The following is a 23598-nucleotide window of genomic DNA, read 5'->3' on the forward strand; positions in this document are numbered from 1 at the left end:
CCACATGACAACGGCGCGCGGCGCGAAATTTGATTCTATACGTTTGTATGCAGCGCGTATTCTCATTGAATACTCGGTGTGAGATTATTCGCCATCTGCAAAAGGTCTACAGGGGTCATTTTCCCAAGATATACCTATAAAATTATCCACCTACGAGTATGTATTTGGAAAATTGAAATGCCAAAACACGTGTGTATTACTCTTACTCGTATGCAACAACATTACCATTTAGGACTTACGAGCTGTAATTATTTTTTAAACAAATAATATAGATAGGTAGGTACTAGGTACGCACAAATGACAACGTGCTTTTGTTAGTTAATCGAAAATTTCCTTATTATCATTTCCTGGCGATGGAAAGTAAAATTAGTCGTCGCAAAACGTACAAACGATTCGGTACAGGGTATGGAGATTCTACGTTCGTGGTTTTTGGTGTTTTTCATTACATTGTTGGTTTGGTCACAATTGTTGAGTGCTTTTGTGCTGGAAAAATGCTCTCCAGAGTCGTGTCTTTCGAGCGAAGAGACATACTCGAATGCAAGTCTACCTCATCTTTTACGAACGAACAATCGAATCAAAACAATCAAACCAGTGTCTCCGTTGAGGGCCAGAATACGTAAGAAAATACGTAACTTGACCAATCGTGTGCTGTCTCTGGAGCAGCCAGGTATGTGCCCAAGTATGATGGTCATTGGGCTTTTTTTTTGCGTTATACAATATATATTCTCTCGAAAAATGAATACGATGGCATTTTTTGACAGTTTGGTTGATATCTCAAAGTGCTGATAGATGGCATCACAGTTGCGAAGGACCATGCACTTGTCATCCAGCAAAATTCATCCTCTCTTGCTGGAATCACAATTTGTACGCTATTCCTCTAGTCCAAGTTGTTCCTTACGATGTGAAAATTCTGTAAGTTGAAATTTTCCATTGTCTGGAGTGATACTTACTCGTATTATAAATACCTAAGGAACGTAGCAACAGCTACCTACCACGCATTTTGTATTCGCGACTCGTTGACCCACCTTGAATCACAATTAAGCTATACGCAGCTGTCTGGCTACGAAACGAGTATCCAAGAAACAAGATTTTCGAAATTTTCTTCCCCTCGGCTCACTTCTTACCATTTCGACGACGTTTTAATTATTAAGCGAGAAAATCGATGTTTAAGTCACGTATAAAATTTACCGAAACGGTCGGTACAATTTTATATGTAGCGGAGAAGAAGAAAAAAAAACTAGAGCGAAAGCGTAGGTGTTAGAGATACGCATTTACAAATGGTAAAGTTGAACGAATATTTTTCCTGTAACTTTGAAATGAGTTTATGGCAAATTTATTGTATCTTTTTCGGCTACGTACTTACGCTATGGTAGGTAGGTAAGTATACGTATTTTCTAGAGGGTGACGTGAACCAAGTATACGTACATATAGGTACTTACCTCTCCGTTTATATTTAAATTATCTTATTCAAAGGTTATACCGTCCTATGTATAGTAGCGATCTCAAAGGATGTATTTTTTCAATACGTTTTATATTTAGTGAAGCATTTTTATGCAGTGGGTTGAGGAACGTATCTTCGAAATAGGTAGATGTAGATACGATACTCGCTTACCCATAATTAATTGCACCATTTTCTTATTGCATGATTTTTTTCAGAGATTTAGGGTTGAATGGAATTGAAACCTTTCATAAGGATACGTTCAAGAGATTGGACGAATTGACAGAACTGTAAGAAATTATTTTGCAATGTATTTCTTTTTTTTCTTTTTTCCGCTTTTTTCAAAAAAAAAAAATAATATATAAGTATAAATAAATAAAAGTCAAGGACTCATTTTAAATGCAATTTACCCTTTTTTTTTACCTAAATAAATACTTGTATGATACCCAAATACCTGGAACTTTCGTTGTAGGTACCCAATTACAGATACTAATGAGTACCTACCTATAATTTTTAATTCAACATTCTATTTTAGTTTTTACTTGTATTTTTTCAACCAGTAAAAAAAGGAAACCAATTACGATGCAGTAGTAAGACTGTACAGTATCTTATTTGACTTGAGTAGGTAATATTACTGGAATACGAGAAATGATTCAAATTATGCAGATGGGATTGTGATTTTTGCTTCTTCAATGCTATAGCAGAAAATTGATTGCTTATCTTGGTAGGTTATAGTGTAACAGTAACTTACTGCCCTAGAAAAATTGAAGAACTTGAATAAGTACACATACATAACCTACTACCTAACTGGATAGGTATTGAAAAAAAATTTATAATATTAAATACAAATTTTATTCTTTAATATCATATCCGATCTTGGCGTTTTATCAATTTTGGTATTACCGATTGATGACCTATCAAAGTGACTCTTATAGAGAGAAGAGAAAGGGAAAAGTTCGATTTTATTCAAATAGGTAATGATACTAATGATACCAATTTTTATCACTTTTTCAAAAACATTTCCTATCAAGAATCTCCAAGTCTCATTATGATGAAAAGTAACATTTTTATAGATGAATTATTTAATAAAAATGAAACACCGATTCAAATAAATTTAACAACAGTGGAAAGTTGATGACGTATCAAACAAGGTTTTTGAAATTCTCACTTGAGAACAATCCAATTCTTTTGAATTTTTGGTCACGCAAGTTTCATCTAGGATGGAAATTTCATTTTGAGTAAGATATAATGAGGTTCAAACGTTCCCTTGAAGATCAAAAACTTTTCTCACGAAAAGTACTTATTTGTGACTCAAATAAACACAAAATAGAAATTATTGCATTCATGAAGATTCTATAAATAAGAATCACTTATCCCTCTACGATGATTCTGTGATAAAACTTTTTATGGAAAATTGTTAAATTGTTCCTTATTTAGCAGTTCAGGTTACATCTTAAAAAAGTGAAACTTTTTGCAGGAGAGCGATTTTTTTTTTTGAATGCTTATTTACTCGTACCTACCTAATTCATTATTTTCATAATTTCATAAATTTGAATGTATAACGATTCGATAGTATCTCATTTTGAAGATTGGACATCAACTGATATTTAAAAAAATAAATCCTCAAAGTGAAAGTATTTCAATACGGAAAGTATGATTTGAGTTGTTACCTTACTTTTCATTCGAATCAATTTGGGGGTGAAATGAAGCGTTCTACATGAAAAATGTATCGACCAAAAGTTGAAGAAAATGAAATTTCCAACAACTTGCGAACGATTCTCATTCCTTGAATGCATAATTTTTGACATAAATCTATGTCAAAAGTTCCACAATCTTGAAATGAAAAAATTTCAAGGAAGCCACTTTTTTCAAATGAGTAAATTATTTTTAAAAGGCGCTTAAGTTAGGTAAAGGTCAAGGTCAAGTGACTCTTCTGAAACTTATCTTGTCTCTCCTCCACCTTCTCCTTTGATCTAATGCGGACTCAACGTAAATTACTAGATGGTAATGGGGTGAACGGAGCACCAAATAACAGCAGGTTTGACCTAGGACGCCGTTAGGACACCCTCTAATTTTTGTTTTTAATAATTGGACAATAATAGGTACTTGAAAAAGATTTCTCGATTCCTAATTTTGCGGAAAACTTTCAACTCAGGTTTAAATTCACGCACAGAATTCATCCAAGTTCCTTCACCTATCGTACACTAGGAGTTAATGAAATTGAGAAAGAACATATTACGTCAGTGACGCATCAAGTCGATACCTACCTACCTATCTACTTAAATTTTAAACGTCAAAATTACTCATCGCGATCGCAACTTTCATTATTGATTTTATCGCGTTATCACGAGCCACGTTGCCACTTCAGATATGAAATTTGAGCAAATAAAATAACTTCAGTACCTAATCAAAAATGTACCTATATAGTATTCATAGAATGCTCATTAATACCTCGTATATTTTTTTTCCGCCAGGGATTTGTTCCATAACAATTTAAAGTACCTTCCGCCTACGATTTTCGAAGGCTTACGATCATTAGAAAAACTGTAAGTTCTCCTTATATTTCCGAAGTTGCATCAAATCTTCCTAAAATAATTTATTTGTGGGGATATGTTTGTAGAAAATTGAGTAAGAATAAACTCGTCGACGTACCGCAACGATTGTTGTTTTTTTTAAATCGTTTGAAATCAATGTAAGTAGTTTGTTGTAGGTGTATCGCACCTGCTACTTACAGTACCTACATACAATGTTAACTAAACTGCCACTGATTGAGTAACTTGAAATTTGCAGTGATTTATCGTCTAATTCATTGTCCGCATTACCCGAGGTATTTTTTCAAGAATGTTCCAATTTAATGGTGATCTACTTGTATGGAAACAAAATTCAATCCTTACCTGGAAAACTATTTCGAGGATCGAATCATCTCGAAGAGCTGGATATGTCTGATAATCAATTAACAAAATTGGATCCTAGTCTATTCAAAGGGTTGACAAATTTGAAATTTTTAAAACTAGATGGCAACAAAATCATTGAACTAGATTCAGGTTGGTATTTAAGTACCTACTGAATATAGTTATGTCACATAAAAACACTGAAAAAGAAAAAACCCGTTTCGAATGGAAAACTCGATTATAATTCATGACTTTAAATTATTTACAGAACTATTTTCCGATAACAAATACCTAAGTATAATATCAATGAAACAGAATAACCTGCTAAAAATAGGTTCCTGTTTTCAAAACTTGCTGCAACTGGGTTACATAGATTTATCGTTCAATAAAATAAACCAGGTAGATACATTTAACCGTATTCATTATATAATTTTTTATTTCAAGGTCCGAGGAAAATTTTCTTTTGTAGACTATATTTTCGTGTTTGTGGGCGTTTGTCTACCCTTGAATTACATTCGCTTTGTGCTTTTCTTAGATCGAAGGTAACGAGTTCAGTAATACGATATCGTTGCAAGAGATCCATCTGAATCGTAATTACATCGAAGAATTTTTCATGGATATATTCGCCAACGTGACTTCATTAAGAAAATTGGTCCTTTCAACTAATGGGTTATTAAATTTCACATTAAATTCAGACGTGAACTTGGATAACTTGACATTTTTGGATATTCGTTTCAATATGTTGAAAGAATTGAACGAGAGATTGTTAGAAGCTTTGAAAAATCTCAAAACTTTGTGAGTCACGTTATAAGTACTTACCAAACTGAACCAACTTACTTGAAAGTTATGTATTTGTGTCTGGCAAAAGGTTCGATGTAATACATTGTTTGAGTTTTTTCCTCGTTCGTAGGCTGATTCACGGAAACATGCTGCGTTTTGTGCCGGATAATTTTCTAGATTATTTGAGTAATTTGAATACCATCACTTTGGCCAATAACATGTGGTATTGTAACTGCGACATATTCTATTTATCCAAGTAAGTTCTAATGTATCCCCCCCCCCCCTCAAAATAAGAATAGAACGGAAAATTACTTCAAAAGGTTCCTTTTCATTAAGGACCGTGGTGAAAGAGAGGGAAAGTCTTGCAAAGGCCTCATTTCGCTTGTGTGTGAAAAGGAATTGATGCTCAAAACTGCAGAAGTAACCATTTTTTATTGTTATCGTGCATTGTGCATAAGTAACAATTTTTAGAGCGTTTCTTGCTAAAGAAGACTTCATCTGAGAAATTGATAAAGTACTAGAGATTTATAGATTTTAAATACTTACATATTTACCGCTTCTTCCCTCTTCGGCTTGTGTAAAAATGCCTTGTATACTTCTGAATTTGATTATTACTTTATTAGATAGTTATCTTATCTCTCACTTCACTATCCCTCTCCTACCCAGAAAAAGTTCATGCAATGTTGCACATTATTTTAAAAAGATTAATGAATAATCTAGGAAATTCATTCGCAGGTGGTTGCGAAATAACAAAATGAAAGTTGTAGATCTAATCGATGTAAGATGCTTGGGACCGGCTCATATGATTCAAAGATCTATTAAAGAGCTTTCGTATGGAGATTTGTGCGACGGTCAATGGGCCAGCTTTCAAAATTTAGCTGATCGAGTATCAGATAACTAGCTGTGCTCTGAAGCAATTTTTAATGCAATATTTGCTAGGATATATATCAACATTTGAAACTGGTACCGAAGAAAAAGTTGATCCCTAGGTACCTACTAAGTATGCCAACCACAGGATCTCGAAACTAACTCAACGTGCAAGTAAAAACATCATCTAATTTTTCCAGCATCTTTCCTCGTTTTTTTTTTTTTTTTTTTTTTTACATGTACCTAATAAAGTTATTTCTAAATTACCCTGTAATAAATATACTTGTTAAGATGTAAACTCGTTCGATATCATCCTTTCGCCTCCGTTCTGAATATTACTCGCAATTAATAATTTACGACGTACTAGTAAGAATGATTCTGATTCTGAGTATGATAAAATGATATGTAGATGAACCTAACACGCAACGCGATAATATGATAAGTGAATAAAAAAGTTGCAATCAACTGTGTGTGTAAGTATTGAAGCAAAAATTTACGCATGTTTATTAGTTCAGAAAAATTAAAACTACAAAATCCTTTATACCTGTAGGTGTATAAGCTAATGTCATTACTCAGCTATTTTTTATTTTTTTTTTATAAGAAGTGTTTATCATAGCCACGCCTGTTCTTATCTGAATTGTTCCCTCTATGGATGACTCGAGTGGCTGAAAAAAATTATTGCGTGAAGTAGAAAGCACCTAACATATTAAATGATATTGCGAATTACCAACGTTTGTATTGTTTCACGATCTTAAAAAATGAATTTTTTGTGTTTATTTCTGTTTTTTGTTACAATCCGTGCTGATGTGGTTGGTGAGTAACTTACGTAGTGAATTTAAAAAAGGAATATTTATCTATTTCTTTAATTTATTGTTTATTCAGTAAATTAGGTGATGTTGTTAACCAAATAATTTATTTTTATGAATACAAAATGCATCGCAAAAAAATATTTCAAAATTTTACTTATTATGTACCTACCCTACCTACTCGAATAACTCATTGCACAGTATTGTGATTTTTCTTATTTACTTAATGTTTTATTTTTCCTAATAAACGTATGATTACATTTCAAAATAGTTTTTTGCAACTTCATCTGAATTCTAAATCCATTTTGTATAAAAAAAAGAAAGAAAAAAGAAAAATTTGGATATGATGTACAGAAGTACAGATGAACACTTATACTTTCAGGTGTTTCATTATAAAAATCATGGAACTAAAGCTATAACATAATAATTAGAACTAAAAATATGTTTTACAAGTATGTGTAAAATCAAGTGTCTACTGTAATACATATTATTTTTCTAACTATGGCCATTTTTTAACAGATTTTAAAGTAAATGATGACGATATCAAAGTTGGTCTTTTGCAGGTAGAGCATCAGTTAAAATTATTTTATTTACATTTTATTTTTCAATACCTAAAATTCCTAAAATTATACTTATACTGTACTCATAGGATCAAGAAACAAAAGATGAGAATACAAACAAAGACAAAACTGATCCACAGAAACTTGATTTTGATAAACCATATTACGTACTAAATGAAGAAAAACAAAAGGTAAAGTAATGTTTTTACAAAAATGTATCCCATTTAATTCACGAATATGTTTAAAATAGTAATTTAAAATCAAAACAATACTTCGACTACTCGCTTCAATAAATTTTCATTTGAACAGTTGAAAAAAGAGTATAAAATACCGTTCAATGTTCAAATGAATCAAGAAATCAAAGTGAAAGGCGATTTTAAAATAACGGATGTTGAAAAATCTGGTAAGATTTTTATTGTACTTATTTTTATATCCATTTCAACCATGAACTTTGTAATTCAAATTAAGTAACAAGTTGTCTCGTAAAATACTATTCACGTATTTTATTTTCAGGAATGGAAGAGTACTTCTCAATTTCAATTGATAAAGTAAAAGTATCTGTTGACACAAAATCTGACGTTCCTTTGGAAAATTTGAAAGAAAAAAGCCAAATTATTCTTCTCTTGGAGGTAAATTAATTTTTTGATCAATTTCGAAGTTTTTTTTTTCATTTTACTTTTGGTATTGGAAAAAAAAGGGAGTTCGGAAATAATGATTGAAGAACAGCATTATCAAAGGATGAATTACCAACATGTAACGTGGTTTTTACTCCTAAGATGCTTCCACTCAGAAAATGTTTTTACTTCATTATTTCAACAGTTTTTTTGCTGACAATGGTTTCATTTTCTAATTGGTTTTATATTAATTACATATCTACCTACTTTTATAAGAAGTGCTACCTTGGATTTGATCTCATATTTTTCAGTTTATACCAGAAAAGAAGGATGATACAATTCGCACGATGCTTATAATGTTTCTACAAGGTAAATTAGCGCATCATTTTTTACTTTATCATACCTAAGGTTAAACATTTTATTTCTAAAGCAATTGAAGCAATCAATTTGAGTGGTTTATAATCTTCACATTCAAGTAATGCTTACAATTTAGAAAATGACGTTTCTCAAAACAAGAACGAGATAATGATTCAAATTATTTCGATTTTACATCATGCTATGAATAAACTTATTCCTTTCAATTGTTAATATGTATTAAAATTTTACATGCTGATATTTACTGTACGTAGATAAACCTGCTGAAAAACCAGAAAAAATAATCTTTGAAAAGTCTTCCTATAAAATTAATGCTTTTTCCGAATATACCGGATTGATCGCTGAATTTGTTGCTAAATTGGATAAAAACGATGGCAAATCTGTGATCAAGTACAGTTTAGAGACAGATAAAAGTAATATTTACTTGTAGACTTCGATGACCTATTTTGAAGGTTGGTGTTGTTTTGGAATTTTCCTTTCATTTAAATGTTCACAATTTTCAGAGAATTTGAACAACACCCTCAAAGTCGAAGAACAAACTGGAGTATTGGAAATAACAAAAGCTCTGACTCCAGGCACATATAATTTCAAAATATCGGCCAAAATCGATACAGGAATCCACGGTGAAGCAGATGTTATCCTAGTCGTCGATCATATCGTTGTTTGCAACGCGAAAAACCCCAAATTCCCGTATTCTCAATTAATTAAACATATCGCCGAAGGCACAACTGGTGAAATTATCAGCTCTGCGACCTCCGATGACAAATGTGTTTATAAAATAACATCTCAAAAACCAGAAGGAGGTATGACTTTCAACGTTTTCTTCTCACTTCTCGGTGATTCATTCAAACAAGAGGGTTCAGCTTTATTCGGTATTCATAAGATTGTACCTACGTTTTGAATTAATTAATTTGTTGGCTAATGGAGTTTGCATATGGTTTTGTTTGTAAGGGGAATACGTAAACGAGGAAGTTTTTAGGTTATTAAAGGTGTAGAGAAGCGTTTAACTATTCATAAAGCCGACACGATGTTCGTTGTCTCACCCGTCTTATTCGTGTTTCGCAGATTATTTCAAACTGGATGAAAAAACTGGAGCGCTGACAATGGTTAAGGAAATCAAGCGGGATTCCGAATTATTCAAGGACACCCATCATCCCAAGTTCATAATTAAACTGCACGTAGATTGCGGCACAGCTACTAAGGTTGCAGAACAAAAAGATGATCAGCATCCAAATTCTGAACATTACTTCAATATTCCATATAATCCTGTCGAAATGGTTCTAATCATTGTGATCGATAAAGCTGACAACACTCCGATTTTCAATACCGATAAAATACTCGTGGGGTATCCTAGAAAATACGATATAATTACGCAATATGGACCTCCTCGAGTGACCTCCGTTGCGGTAATTTAGTTTTTTGAATGGATACTAATTAGCGAGGGTAGTACGTTATGTAAGAAAATATGCCTATTTAATTTTCCAGCCTTTTGTTGGCGAAAAAGATACGTCGTCTTTGAAATACTCAATCGTTGAAGAAAATTGCCCTTTTTCTATCGATCCGGTTACTGGAAATGTGTATCCGCTGAGTTATTATAATAAGGATGGAGAATACTCGTTTACTGTCCAGGCTAAAGATGTCATTGATATCAAAGATGGCAAAGCTGTAACTAAAGAGGGAAAACTCGCCGTTTTGGTAAGTTTTTTCTCAATACTTAATTACTTACCTACCGAAGCGCGAATGTAGGAAAAACACGTCAACTTCTCCTTTTGAAAATTTTAAAATTAGGAGTAGGTTGGTTGCTAGGTACCTATTCTATTCTCAAAAAAGAAAAAAAACTACAGCCCATTTTCCTAATTGAAGATTCATTTTGATGTGCTTTTTTAAATGAGCGAGTTGCCTTTTCAGTTTTCACATAGGCATCTTGTTCGTCTCCATTATGAAGGAATAGTTATTATTGAGCCGGGGTAGTGGCTTTATTATTATAAATTTACCGGTTGTAAAAAAATTTCCGATGTTTTTTGCTCCCACCACGGCTGCGAAGCGCAATGAATTTCGTTCCGGTTCGGTTCGGCTCCGCAGCCCTCCCACCTCCTAAAGTTGTTACTTCTGATTATTAAGTTATTATTATTATTATTATTATTATTATCATTGTGGATCTTGGAAATGTTGACCTCCAACTGAAAATCAAGTCGTGTCAAAAAGCTAATAGGTACATGAAAATCAAAAAAATCTGAGTAGGTTCCGGTAGTGCAATTTTAATGTTTCTTTGAACATTTTCAATTTCTACGTCAAAATACTGTAATACTTCGCCTTTTCAAGAGAAAACTTTTCCTGGCTTCCTAAACTATATAAACCAACTGTCCAGAGGCCTCCCAAATGTTGAAAAACTTGAGAAAATTTAATAAAACTGAAGTCGTGTGAAAATTGTTTGAACTAAAAATCTTTCACGATTCGCCACGGTATGTTGGTCTTCTTATGTAAATCCTTAAAAAGTAAAAAAAAATCTAAAAAATCCCTCAGATAAGAAAGTAACAGATATTTATTCTTTTAATCTTGCATTTCTGTATCAAACATTGCTTTCAATTATCCATTTTTTATTTTAAAAAACTTCCCTTGTCCTGACGAGAAACCTTCTAGAGTTGAAAAAAAGAGACAAAAAAACACGAAATGACACAAATGACTTTCCTCATTTTCTTTTCTTTTTTTTATTTTTTGAACCAAGTAACATAAGTGATTGGGGAAAATTTTTTTCTGGAAAAATAAGTTATTTAGAGGAACCGTGATATATGTAAAATAAATTACAATGTTTTAAATAATCTTCGCCGATTTTCGTTTCATTAACATTTTTTTAAAAAATGTAGGTACCTACATTTAAAATTATGAGGCTTGCTGAGGCTGAGGGGTTGTTATTTCAATCGCATTTTTATTGATTTTTTTCCTACCTACACCTTATTTTTTGAGCCCAAGGTGAAACTGAGAAATAGGGACTCATTTTCTGCTGAAATGCATTATTTGAAAGCATCGAACACAAAAACAATTTTTGGGAATCTGTTGGCTCGAACCGGAATTTTTATATGTAGGTGTACCTATTGAAAAAAAATTGTTTCTGCAAAAAGAAAAATCGATATTGTATGCTGGAGGCTCCAGAATTATTGGAAATTGTGAAACATGGACCCAATTTGTTGATACTTACTAAGTAGGTACAAACATCGAAATAATAAGTAAGTTCTGTAATCTTGATTTGATCGTCCCAAGATTTTAGAATTTTTCCCTCTGCGTTATGTTGCTAATTTTAAGTATGATTTTCTATTAATTCTCCTAGGTTCAAAACATGAACTTAGGTAGATGAAAATTCTGAGATGGCGAATGTTTGATTTAAAAAAAGGCCTTCTCAAAGAAATCATATTTTTTGCATTCGTAAATATGGTATTCCTTGAACCTTATGTACATACTCAAATATCGGGCTATTGGTTGATTTTCAGGTAAAATTTTTAACCTTATCGCAAATAGTAGAGGTATTCTTCATCGAGGAAACATTGGACAATTTCAATAAACTGCTACAAGAGTATAATTCAAACCTGGATATAGAAATTAAATCACTCGTTCATGCCGTCGTACCAGTCACCAACGAGCAAAGACAATCAAATGAAGCTTTAAGCGACAAAAAACAAATACACCTGTTGAGAGCTCTTTGCTACGCGTTAGATAAAAAAGAACATACAGTCGTGAAAGGCGAAATAATCGTCGAGTAAATTGAAACTTTATAATTTAGATAACGCCACTGGCGATACGATTATTTTACGTGTTGAGAATTTAACCTCTGTGTAATTTCTTTTCTTTTCTTGCTTTTCGTTTTATAGCAAATTGAAAACATCGTCCAGTGTTTTCTCAATCCAAATATTAGAAAATAAGAAGACTCCCGATTCCAAGGGACGAAATAGCTCAAACTCGTTTATGCTAACGACCAGTATTTTTTCTGTGATATTGGCTTTAGGAGTGATTGTGACCATATTCTATTTAGTGTACATGAGGTAAAAATGTCTCCTTTAAAGAAATTTCAAAATTAATTGATTATTTAATATGTATGTTCGGCATGGCAATAATGAAATCATTAATGTACTCAGGAGAAGAAATATTCCAGTGATTATTATGAGAAGGAATGGAAACACGAGAAGTTCAGTAACAGCTTTAGAAGATGATATGGAAGCACCGTATGTTGAATTTTGATATTGCATTGTAGAGTATACTCTGGATAAATAGAATGAAAATTACCATCCTCCTCTCCCCTCAGAAACTTATCAATTTTTCAATCGTAAAATCATAATTTAAAAATTTTTCAAACTTTTTTTTGGTTATTTTTCATTATGTTAAACTGCTGAAAATGTTCAAAGTTCAGAAACCGTTTCCATACGATGAGTTCAAAAAAATGTTAAATAACTGTAAACTTTTAGTTTTGAATCGAAATTTTCATCACCATTTCACATAGTTTGTTCGATCAAAAACTAATAATTGAAATTGAAAATAAACTCTTATATAGGCCCCTTATTAGTTTCATTCAGTATGCTAAATGCTTAAAAGCAAAGTATAGCTTACGTGTCAACTTTGGTACCTTATTGTTTGAATGATACATATTTGTAGGAGTCAGACGAGATGGATTGGTCCTCATGCGAGCGCGTACAGTTCATTTCCAAATCCTACGTTCGACAGGTAGGTACAGATAAATCATTGTTTTGTCGTCATCGATGTAGTTGTTTGGCCTATTGTAAAATTATAAAATTTTGTTTCGCAGAACACAGAGGGTTTCATATTCAGACACCACCGGAGGTGGAGAAGTCATATTGATGCAAAACAACGCAGCAATCAATTCGAATAATTTTTTGGGATCGAGTGTTTCTAGTTTTAAACCGGATTCCGGCAATGAAAATTTTTCCTCGAATGATACAGCTGAGTATGTACCTATATAGTTTCTCATTTGATATTATTCTACCTACCTTACTTAAATATGTAGATGTGTATTTGTAATTATTATTCATTATGTATTTATTTGTATCGTGTTTGTAGTAATATTTATCGTGATTTGGAATTCCCTGTTGGCAATGCAGTTGGTTCATCTAGTTCGAGTAATATCCCCGTATTAGATGTCACATCGTTACCGCCGTCTTCTGAACAACAATGGAGGTAATTTTCTTAACGATGACTGCAACGAATATCTTTAATTTTTGCTATATATGTAGGTACAACATATATGTGAAGATAGGTAACTAGTTCATTTTTAATGCATTGCTCATTTCTAGGAAAAGAACCAACACTGATGGTAAAGAGAGCCAAGCTTAAACGAAGACTCCAATTTATACCTAGACCTACGTATGGTACGTCAAGTTTTTTTTTATCAGTTTGTTTTGTATTATTGTTGAAATATAAATGTGATGAAAATCACAGCATTTTACTTCTTTCTGAGCAGAGGCCATTCTCAACCCAAACCATGTTGTGTATCTAATTTTTAAATACATAGGCAAGCTATTATATAATCTGTAATCTTGGTAAATTCTGCAATTTAAGCAAACTGAATATTCATGTTCTGTGATAGGTAATACTCTCGGCTGTGTGTTAATTAGGTTAAGAGGATTCTTCATCGGAGTTACCCCTTGCAAAGTAAATACAGCGTTCTCCTCCACTCCACGTTATTATTTAGTCATTACATCGATTTTTCTTTGTAACGTACGCGGTTTTTTCCTCCTTTTGGATAATGCACACGTTGTTTATCAAGTTGAATTCTCTCGTTGGTTCATTAGCTTGTACTGATATGTTGGCACAAAAATTTGCTTCTTTCCGAAGGCATTGAACGAATTGACAGCGTGGCTGTTGATGCCATAAGGATGCGGTTTTTTGATTTTTATCGAAGTTCTTTCAATATCCTTCATATCTATATTAATTCTCATGAAAGAATAAATTTCTCTAATCCTTTAAATTGAGTTTTATCAAGCACTAATATCTATACTTTAGGAAATATAGGTGCAATAAATAGGTACGATTTTTTTAATGAAATATGTACATATGTATTTGTGTTTACTTGTGAAATCATGGCATAAACTTCATCTGTCGCTGAGTTTCAAAAAGCCTTATTTTTATTGTTCGTTTACCTTTTTCAGTCGTAATGATGATCAGTACACCTTTTCCATGACAATATTTCCTAAACTGGAAAATCCACGAATTCGCAGGAGGCTGCAGATAGGCTCGAAGCCACCTTTAATCGATCTGAGATGTTGGAAATGGGATATAAACGAAATTTCACCAAATTCTGATTTTTTTATGAAAGAATTACCTATGCAACATTTAAATTATTTGTATTTTGAAAAATTCTTCAAAAATCCGAAAATAAAATTCAGCTCCGAAAATTTGGAATGTTTTTTTGGATGCTCTTTCGATTTTTCTTCGTCAAGTCTGAACATTTTCATAGCAATGGATACTTCCTTTATAAAATGAGCGGTCCTTCCCTTATACTTACCTACTATTAGAGTATCTTGAATCAAAATAACCTCCTTCAAAAAGATGCATAGACAGCTGATTTTGAATTCATGTATGAGTGTTTGCCTAATCTCGTAATGGAAAAAGTTGAATGCCTCATTAAGCTCTGTGGCAGTTTAGCTACAGATTTTTTGCTTCTGACAAAATCTATGCAAGATCAAATCCTTTTTAAAAAAATCCAAAAATTTCTTGTTATTGGAAGTTTATCTCATTTCACCTGTAGTTGTTATTGATTGTTGACTTGTTTTTAAAATGAAAATTTTCTCACGGTCGCAATTCACTTCAGTTACGAGATCTCTAAAATAAGTATGTAATTTTATTTATTCGACGTAAAAATCCAAGTTAAATGAAAATTCATTTTACGTGCGGAAATTACGAGTACCTACAGGAAGGAGAAAACTTTTAAAAATGTATTTCGGTCGTGCGTGCGGTAATGCAGTATGTGAAAAGTAAACCGCAACGCTAAAATTTATTTTATTTAGTTTGAAAAAGTTATAGAAAAGAATTGGAATTCGTTACGAAAGTGGATTTAAGGAATAAAACGATACACTCGGTATAACTCTAATAAGAAACCAATCGAGATAAAAAGTTTTATCCTTGGTGCTTTGGCGTATGAAATACCAAACGCAACAGGTGGTTGTATTAATGGTCAATGGTGCAGAGAAAATGTCATTGTAATCTTTCTGTATATTTATATTTGTGTACTCGTACAGTTTGATTCATTTATAAGTAGTTAGATATTATTGTATTCTTGCAAGGAGCAAAATATGGTCCAGATAGGATGGAAATACAACTTGCAACGGATAAAAAGTCGAGTACCTAGTGTCCATTTTGATCTCGCTTAATTAAACCTCAAAGAGGTCAAAGTTTCGTGCACATTTGAGAGTACTTCACATATGCTAAAGTTATTCTCTCTTGTTGACCACTTTAGCAGTAAGAGAATTTTTCGTCGGGAAAAAAATCGTTATTCGAATAGGCGAACTAGTGAGGAAAAAATGATAAAAGCCGAGAAACCTCAACAGTGGTATTGATTTCACGCCACAACGCTCGGATATACGAAATATACACTGTATTGTGTTTCCGAGCTGACACAATACTCGTAAGTAACTAACTATACGTTAAAAGTTCCAATCGTAATACGTATTTTTCAAACTCAGCTCAAGCAGTTTTCGTTTTTCGTATTTTGGAATACCTGCGTAATATGTATATACATCGTTCCCATCATGTAGGTACTTACTAGAATTTCTGATCGAAGATACTCATTTTTGTGATATCGAAATGAATACTTAAATTGGCATATTAGGTACCTATAGTAATCTTTACTTGATTTATTGGCACTAACCACTATTTTAATTCAGATAGGTGATTGTCAAGATGATATGAGTAGGCAATAGGTAGGTACCTATACCTACTAATTGTGTAAACATTTGAAGTAATTAATTGTACGATGCGAGAGCAGAACAACGATTATTACTTGGTACTCTTTGTCATTTGAAATGCTGATTTTTCTCCTTTTTAAAATTTAATTCGAAAGCCCCTCTTCATTGTTTGATGGCGATAGGAATTTTTTATGTTGGTATTTTAATTATGTGTTGAAAGGGTCGCTGGCAAAGAAAATGACAAATCAATAAAACACGAAGTCGTTCATTTTAATGCACTAAACGCCAATCATTTTTAATGCAGTTCTCTCCCATCCCCATGTTTTCTCCTCAAGTTATAATTTGAAAAAATCATCGAGTAGAGAGTGCAATTTTTTATGAAATTATATTTCAATCCAATTTTAATGAAAGTTTTTTCGTTTTGTTTTCCAATTATTTAGGTAGGTACTTTTTTTTACCGGTTTGCTTCATTTTCCCAAGGCTGAATTAATGACAATATGTAATGCTCACTGGAAAACTTGCGTAACAAATGTAAAATTATTTGGATACCTACTCGATTTGCATAAATAACAGAGGGACCGACCGGGAAATTACGCCGTAAAAATCGATACGTAGGTAATAAAAGTTGAAAATTGAACAGAGGGATGAAAAATTGTCTATGAGGAATTTGTATCAAAGTTTCGATAGGCTAATAACCTTGTAAAAAGACGAATATTTTTACGCAATAACTGAAAAAATTTCTCGCCAACGAACGTTTCGGTGGTTCGCGTTCGGCGTGACTCTCCTTGTTAATTTGTGCGAACGCTTCTTTATTGACTCCGATGAAGAAAGCGCGCGCGGATCGCCCGTAACGCCCCAACACCATGAGCCACGGTTTTCGTGTGAGAGTAATTTAGTTAAAAACAAATGCGACTCTTTTAACGCCTTTCCTTATCAATAATTGTAATGTATTCGGACTTCTTATCATTTGAAAATACGCGCCAAGTATTTAAATTTTGTAGCAGTACGAGTTTACGCGAGCTTTAACAAGGTGCCGGTTTCCTCTCGACTATTTCGATTCGATTAGAGAAAGTTTTCGCTGGAAAGTGGAAAATGTGACATGTTCGAGTTTTTTACGATCGAATAAAGCGTTATGAAATTTTTTCGTGTGCCGTTTATGCCATGTTTTTCTCGGTTTATTGCTTTTTAAACAGATTTTACCTGGATATTATGACCGGAATATGATCTGAGGTAAAGTGATGTATTTTTTAGTGGGTTTCCGGTTAGCCGGTTATGATTGTGGGGGTTGAAACGATTTATCTACCATAATGTTTATGGAATAGCGAGGGAGGTGTTGGTTTGTAAAGTTTATAATTTTTTTTTTTCAAATTTTGAAACATGATTGTTTCTTAACGGTATGAGAATGAATCTAGATGAGCGCTAAAAAATTACTTTTAGATCTTGAGAAGTTCACGTGTATTCATTAACATCAGCTGTTTCCGAGTAACAATATGGGTACGAAAAAATTGAGTAAAATTTAATTTAAAATGATATTTTTAAATTTCTTAAGCTTAAATTTCACGTAGGTACCTAAAATATTAAGAACATGTCATTCTCACTTCGAAGTCAAATTTTGAGCTTCTGCCGTTGATTTTTTAATTTTTGACGAATTTTTAAAAATTATTAAAATGGCCCAGCATTTGTACTACCTACCTACCTACCTACCTACCTACTTAGTACTTGTGATATAATGTGATGAAAATTTGAAAATTGATTACCTACTGAAATTTTTTTCTTAAACTGATATAGGTAAGCAATTTTTCAGCCGATTTAGAGTCTCCAGAATCTTCCTCGTATTGAAAGCGCTCTGATCAGTGTCGCCTGAAAATTCGAATCTGTATTAAGTTCGACATCCTGAATCGATACGTAAGAGCAGGCAAACTTCGAGTCCGGTCTCCGGTCGAGTGACGAGTTGGTCGGTGTATTTTTTGCACTGTGAATATTTACATTACATGTAGGTAAATATTTCAATATCTCGAATTTCGGCAAGTTAACGTTTGTTGAGGCATTGAATTCGTTCAAAAAATGATCTTAACCGATCTTCATAAATGCCTAATTGTTTAGTTTTTACTCAGTTTTCATGACATTTCTATCTATTTACGTAAACATTTTTTTTTTTTTTTTTTTTTTACAAAATTTGTCGAGTTAATTTTTTTTGACATTTATAATGTAACTGTTGAACTTTGGACCACAATAATAAAACAGAAGACAAAAATTTTTTGAATGTGAGGGGCTTGTAAAAACATCAACTCTCGCGACTTACAATTAGATTCCTATATTTTAATTTTCAAAGAATTGGGATGCAACTTAAACATTAAGACCTACCCAGAAGTTGGGCCTATCGAATATGTGTAACCAAATACGTTTGATTGAATCAATCGATCACAAAAATTTACCAAAAATCAATAGTTTAAAAATTCATGAAAAATAAGCAGTTGTTCAAAAAAAAGGAAAACCTTGCATTTCGGACTTCACTTGAAAATCTTTTTTCTCCCTTGCCTTATTTTGCAAGGTTGCAATTTTTCACCAATTACCCTCTGAAATTGTTACTTGTGGTGAGAAAATAATTCCCATTTTTTTATTTTTTCCCCCTAAAAATGAAATAAGAATGAAAAAATTTAATTTATTCAAAAATGTTCTATTCATGCGCCAGCATTTATCTAGATAATTCCCTTTTCCAGAAAAAAACTTCCGGTGGTCCTCTCAAACTTGTAGGTAATAAATCAAAATCGATGGAATTTTTTTGAATATACCCGTGTTGATTATATATGTATTTAATAAGAAGGGACCTAACTGGGGAGCTGGAACTAGAAAGTTTTCAATTTTACAAAATTTTGCCTTGTCAATATTTTGATTTTTTAACATTTTATAAAATTTAGGATTCACCTATACCCCTTGTTTTTCGCCGAGAGACTGAAATTTCCATAGTGTGAATTTCCCACCTGATGCAACAACATCAGGATGTATGCATGAGTAAAAAACCTGCCGAAGAATTGTAACCAAATTCAGTGGAGACCTTCATTTTGAGTTGAAAGTCAATCATGAAAAAATTTGTCCTTGAAGGTAGCCGTGGAGAGCACATTATGGGTCCTTAAAGAGAAGGTATTTTCGAAAAAAATGTTGTCTTTGGCATTAGCGTGCTCAACCAGCAGCGTTCAAGTACAGAATGGGAGGAGGAACTCATGGAAGTGGCTATTTATCACCAATGCTAATCGTTTCGTGAGACGTGTAAGAATTTTTTTTGAAAAAAAGTTCCATCTTTAAAAACTTTTCTAAATTTTCGAAAATAACAAATTTTTGAAGAATTTTTCAGGCTCGAGCTTTCGAGGCTAACAAAAAGTATTCTCTTACAGAATGATCTATCTCTAAAATTGGAGGCATTAGGGGCACATGAAGTTTTATACACCTAAAGTTTGTTGTTGTTCTAGCACATTCAATCTCAGAGGTAGGCTATTTCCAAAATATCTTTTTGCTTGTCTTGAAAAATTGCACTACGTATAATAGTCCTCCACAATTGGTAAAACTTCAAATTTCAGTTTTGAAAAATTAAAATTTCATAATAAGTATGTATTCAACTTAGAGTTGGACTCAAGAAAACCAATTTTTTCAAAAAAAAAAAGTAAACTAGATACCTAGACCTACATGCCGTCAAAATTCAGGACCACTTTTTATGATTCTACCGAGTACCGAACGGTTAAAAATTTTCAAATCGCTTTATTTTGAAATACAGTAGTGCCAATTTTTTTGTGGTTATTGTCAATTTCAAAAAATCGAGAAAAATAAGCAAAAACTTATCCAGCAATTTTTTTTGATTTTTCAAAATTGGCAAAAATAGTTTCCAAATTTCAGAAAATATATTACAGGTAGATATTCTTTTAACAAAAAATCACAAAACCTGAGAAAAATTGAACATTTTCTTGGAAATCTTAAAATAATCACATTTAAAAATATTTCAATGAATAGTCACACTTGATCTTGAAAACATGTGTATCTAAAGCAAGAGATCGAAAAACAGACCGTCTGGCATCTAAGCTACTTAATACATATTTTGAAGTGTCATTGAATTGAAACATTCTTTTAATATCAATAACGGTTTATTGAATTTCCTATTTTAGTTAACAAGGGAGAAAAGTTTGAAATTAATTCACTGGAAAACATGATGATTTTAAAACTTTCTCTTTTAAATGAAGCCTATAAATTAGGCCAAAAATGTATCCGTGCTGAAATAGGTACATATTTTTTCACTCGATTAAGTACATTCATACAATACGCATACCTGTTTGTACATACATAAGGTATCTTCTTATTTGAATGAACTCCTAAATTTACACAACCAATATACCGTGTTGGAGTCTGCGCTAAGTAATCGAACGTTGTCAATTATTGAATTCAATGGTGGGAGGGGGTGAAGGGAAGTAAAAAAGTATAAGCGGTTAGAATTTTGGTTGTCAATCCTGCCTCTGAATGTTGCTAAAAGTTGGTAAATTTTACTTTTTTTTCTAGTATCAAGTGTAATTTATTAGTTGGGTTCAGATACCCACTACCGTATCGATTAATAATTTGACTGAAAGTTCCCTCGACTGCTAACAATGGAGCACATGGTTCTGTAAGTGGTGTAATTTGAAATTTCCGAGTGTACTGAGGAGAAATACCTATTTTTGTTTGAGCTTAACTTGGTCTCCTCAGCACCGAGATTGGGCAAACATCCATACATGAAATCAGGATGGGTTGCCTATGCTACTGGTTCAAGGAGGATATTTTGTGTCAAGACATCCTGTATGCGTAGATATGAAGAATTTGTGTGCAACAATATTGCGTTACTTTGTGCATCTCTCATGTTCTATTTTTTCCCTCATCATGATAGAAAGTCAATTTTGGATCAATGCAACTTTCTGAGCTGCCTCATTGCCCCTTCTATACTTGATAATTGTTGAAATTGGACGAAAAATACAAGTGACAGAATTTAGAACTAAAAGTGTGTGTTTATGTAGGTACCTATTTGTACTATGCGCTTTGGGTGTATGAATAAATTTTCGTTCTGCATAATCGTAGTTTATATAATTTCGAGGTTGAGCAATAGGTAGGTTGGTAGGTACTTTAATTATGATTTTCTCGTCTTCAGCGCCTTCCTTTTCCCAGAGAAATCCGTACACATACACATCGTGATACTACAGTAGGTAGTGTAGATTAGGTACATCCATACCTACGTTCTATATAAAGTAGATCTCGAATTTATCTATGTCGAGTCAACTTCCACATGAATGAAAATAAAATGATCGTTGGGTCGTTAAATGAAAAATTTTCAATACCTATCATTTTTAACGGTCGAATTTCACGCTACGAAGCTCGCGGGCGGCCGAGAAAAAAAATTAAAATTTAAAAAATGGTTTCCACATGACCACAAAGGTAGTCACGTTTGTAAAAATCCGTATAGCTTAAAGCCTTAGCCTTACGTACCATAAAATGGTATAAATCAAGCCGTGTATCGATATTGGACGCGTATAATTCATCTGCGGTGGCTGGCGAATGAACGAGTAAGAGAGAAGCTGGGGTAGAAAAAAGGAAATTTTTAAATTCACATTTGCGCTCGGTTTAGCGTTTATAAATTATTGGCGTTTTATGGTGGCACAGTTAACGGGTTTCGCTACATGTTTAGAACGAACGTGACGGTGTATATAGAAAAATAGAATCTCGTATACTCGTCGCAGTCGTCGCAGAGGCGAAAATATATTCGATGGAATATAAAAGGGAAAAACAATTTTGGCAGCTGATAAAAGCAGCTCGGCGTCTTGTAATATTTACAACCACCTGTAGCAGAAGTTGTAACAACTCCATTATTGTTCTATTACTTCTCCCTACAAACCTATAAACGATGAAACTTTTTAAATTACTATTCTCGTTTACTTTTTGTTTTCCTGCTTCTCAAGTTCTTCACACTCTTTCTTCTTTCGAGCTTTATTCGACGTGGAAAGAAAAATTAGCGTATCGATAAATCGGCGCGGCGCGGCGCGGCGTGACCGTGGCGTTTTCCCGTTTTCCTTTACGATTTTTACGATCGGGAAAAAAATTTTATTCGCCAGTTCGCCACTACCGTTTTGAAAGCTTCTGTCAGATGCATGGTTTTGAATGTTGATTTGTAGTTTCCGTTTGAACCTTTTGATTGTACTCTGTCGAATAACGAAGCTTTTCTGGTAGCATTTATAAGTAACTTATAATTTTTTTCTCTTCTTACTCTCTACTACCTATAATCGATTAGGTATAACGTCGACGGTAAGAAAACTATTCTACGTCATGAGAATACTAAATAAAGACGTCATTGTGAAACGCGTCAGTTTTAAATTTACTCCAAATGTACGTAAATTACAAAACTGAACAGCGAATTTTGGTGGAAAGTTTACCTACATTCGAGTTTGAGGTTTTCATTCCTTAGCGGCGTGTCATTTAATACTACCGACGAGTTTATAAGCTTTGTTAGGATGAACTGGAAACGAGCCGAGTTTTTTTCAGGTTTCCGCTTGTGCGTGGGTTGAATAGAAGGTATCCGATGATCGTTCATTTGTAAGATTTAATGAAAAGGAAAATGCTTGCTTACCAGTCGTCATAATGACGTAGACATATGTTTTTAAAATTTTCCACAGAAAAATAGAAATAGCCTACCTATCGTACATCATAAAAAGCTGAAAATTTCCTTGAAAAAGTTTCGAAAATTTCATGGATTCTGTTTTGGATATGCCGGAATTTTTCTTTTGAATTTTTCAACTGGTTAACCGATGATAAACCATGAACCAGCAATTATTTTTGTACATATATTGTAAAATCAATACTTGAGAATTGAAAAAACAATTTCCATTGTTTTTCTGGTGAAAAGTTACTAAAAAATGCACCAGAAATTGGCCTTTTCTTCTGAAACATGCATCTGATTTTTCATTTTGAATTAGGTCATTTTTACGTGGGTAGTGTCCTCAATGTCAGGTTGGGTGGTAAAGAAAAGGTGTTTCATTCTAGTGATGGAAAGTGAGATGAAATACTATAATACAAACAGCTATAGCGTGAAACGAAGGAGAAAGAGTAATGGCCGCCGGTGATTCCATTCCCATCATAGACATCATTGGTTCGTTCATTTTCGGAAGAAAAAATTGCAGGCAAAGTCACATCTCAAGAAATATCAAGAATGGACAAACATCGATTATTAGAAGGACTTGTGAACATTTTTTCTTTCTTACAGAAATAGACGTCCTTCAAAAAATGGTGGTGGGCATGTCTTAATATTTTGAATGACCGCGAAAAAGTTTTTTTTTCTTGATAAAACGAATTTTTTAGA

At 33.0% G+C, this 23598-nt stretch overlaps 3 protein-coding genes across 6 annotated transcripts in view; all 3 read left to right on the plus strand.

Annotated features, from left to right (window-relative positions):
- The first annotated feature begins 381 nt into the window (after positions 1 to 381).
- LOC135832465 (carboxypeptidase N subunit 2-like) lies at positions 382 to 6010 on the plus strand. Its single transcript, XM_065345725.1, has 10 exons — positions 382 to 667; positions 762 to 912; positions 1657 to 1728; positions 3913 to 3984; positions 4059 to 4130; positions 4229 to 4482; positions 4598 to 4728; positions 4865 to 5124; positions 5240 to 5365; positions 5845 to 6010. Exons 1-10 carry the CDS (start codon positions 406 to 408, stop codon positions 6008 to 6010), a joined length of 1566 nt encoding a protein of 521 aa, XP_065201797.1. The 5' UTR covers positions 382 to 405.
- A 645-nt stretch (positions 6011 to 6655) lies between these two features.
- Positions 6656 to 14689, plus strand: LOC135832464 (uncharacterized). Of its 2 annotated transcripts, XM_065345723.1 has the most exons (18): positions 6656 to 6789; positions 7302 to 7345; positions 7432 to 7533; positions 7652 to 7745; positions 7856 to 7971; positions 8268 to 8325; positions 8586 to 8744; positions 8835 to 9134; positions 9397 to 9737; positions 9817 to 10026; positions 11817 to 12082; positions 12195 to 12365; positions 12459 to 12545; positions 12973 to 13041; positions 13124 to 13282; positions 13396 to 13512; positions 13629 to 13703; positions 14484 to 14689. In XM_065345723.1, exons 1-17 carry the CDS (start codon positions 6735 to 6737, stop codon positions 13666 to 13668), a joined length of 2388 nt encoding a protein of 795 aa, XP_065201795.1. In that variant the 5' UTR covers positions 6656 to 6734; the 3' UTR covers positions 13669 to 13703; positions 14484 to 14689. The 2 variants fall into 2 exon arrangements, with proteins under 2 accessions (XP_065201795.1, XP_065201794.1); XM_065345722.1 differs by lacking the exon at positions 14484 to 14689 and having other exon boundaries at positions 13629 to 13770.
- Positions 14690 to 17131: 2442 nt separating this feature from the next.
- The window catches only part of LOC135832466 (uncharacterized), a 57122-nt gene continuing 50655 nt past the window's right edge, over positions 17132 to 23598 (plus strand). For all 3 annotated transcript variants that reach the window (XM_065345727.1, XM_065345728.1, XM_065345729.1), the window contains exon 1: positions 17132 to 17468. The gene's annotated coding sequence lies outside the window, so the exon portion shown is untranslated. The remainder of the gene's footprint in view (positions 17469 to 23598) is intronic.

Source organism: Planococcus citri, chromosome 1 (genome assembly GCF_950023065.1).
Source record: "Planococcus citri chromosome 1, ihPlaCitr1.1, whole genome shotgun sequence".
NCBI classification, from domain to species: Eukaryota; Metazoa; Arthropoda; class Insecta; order Hemiptera; family Pseudococcidae; genus Planococcus; species Planococcus citri.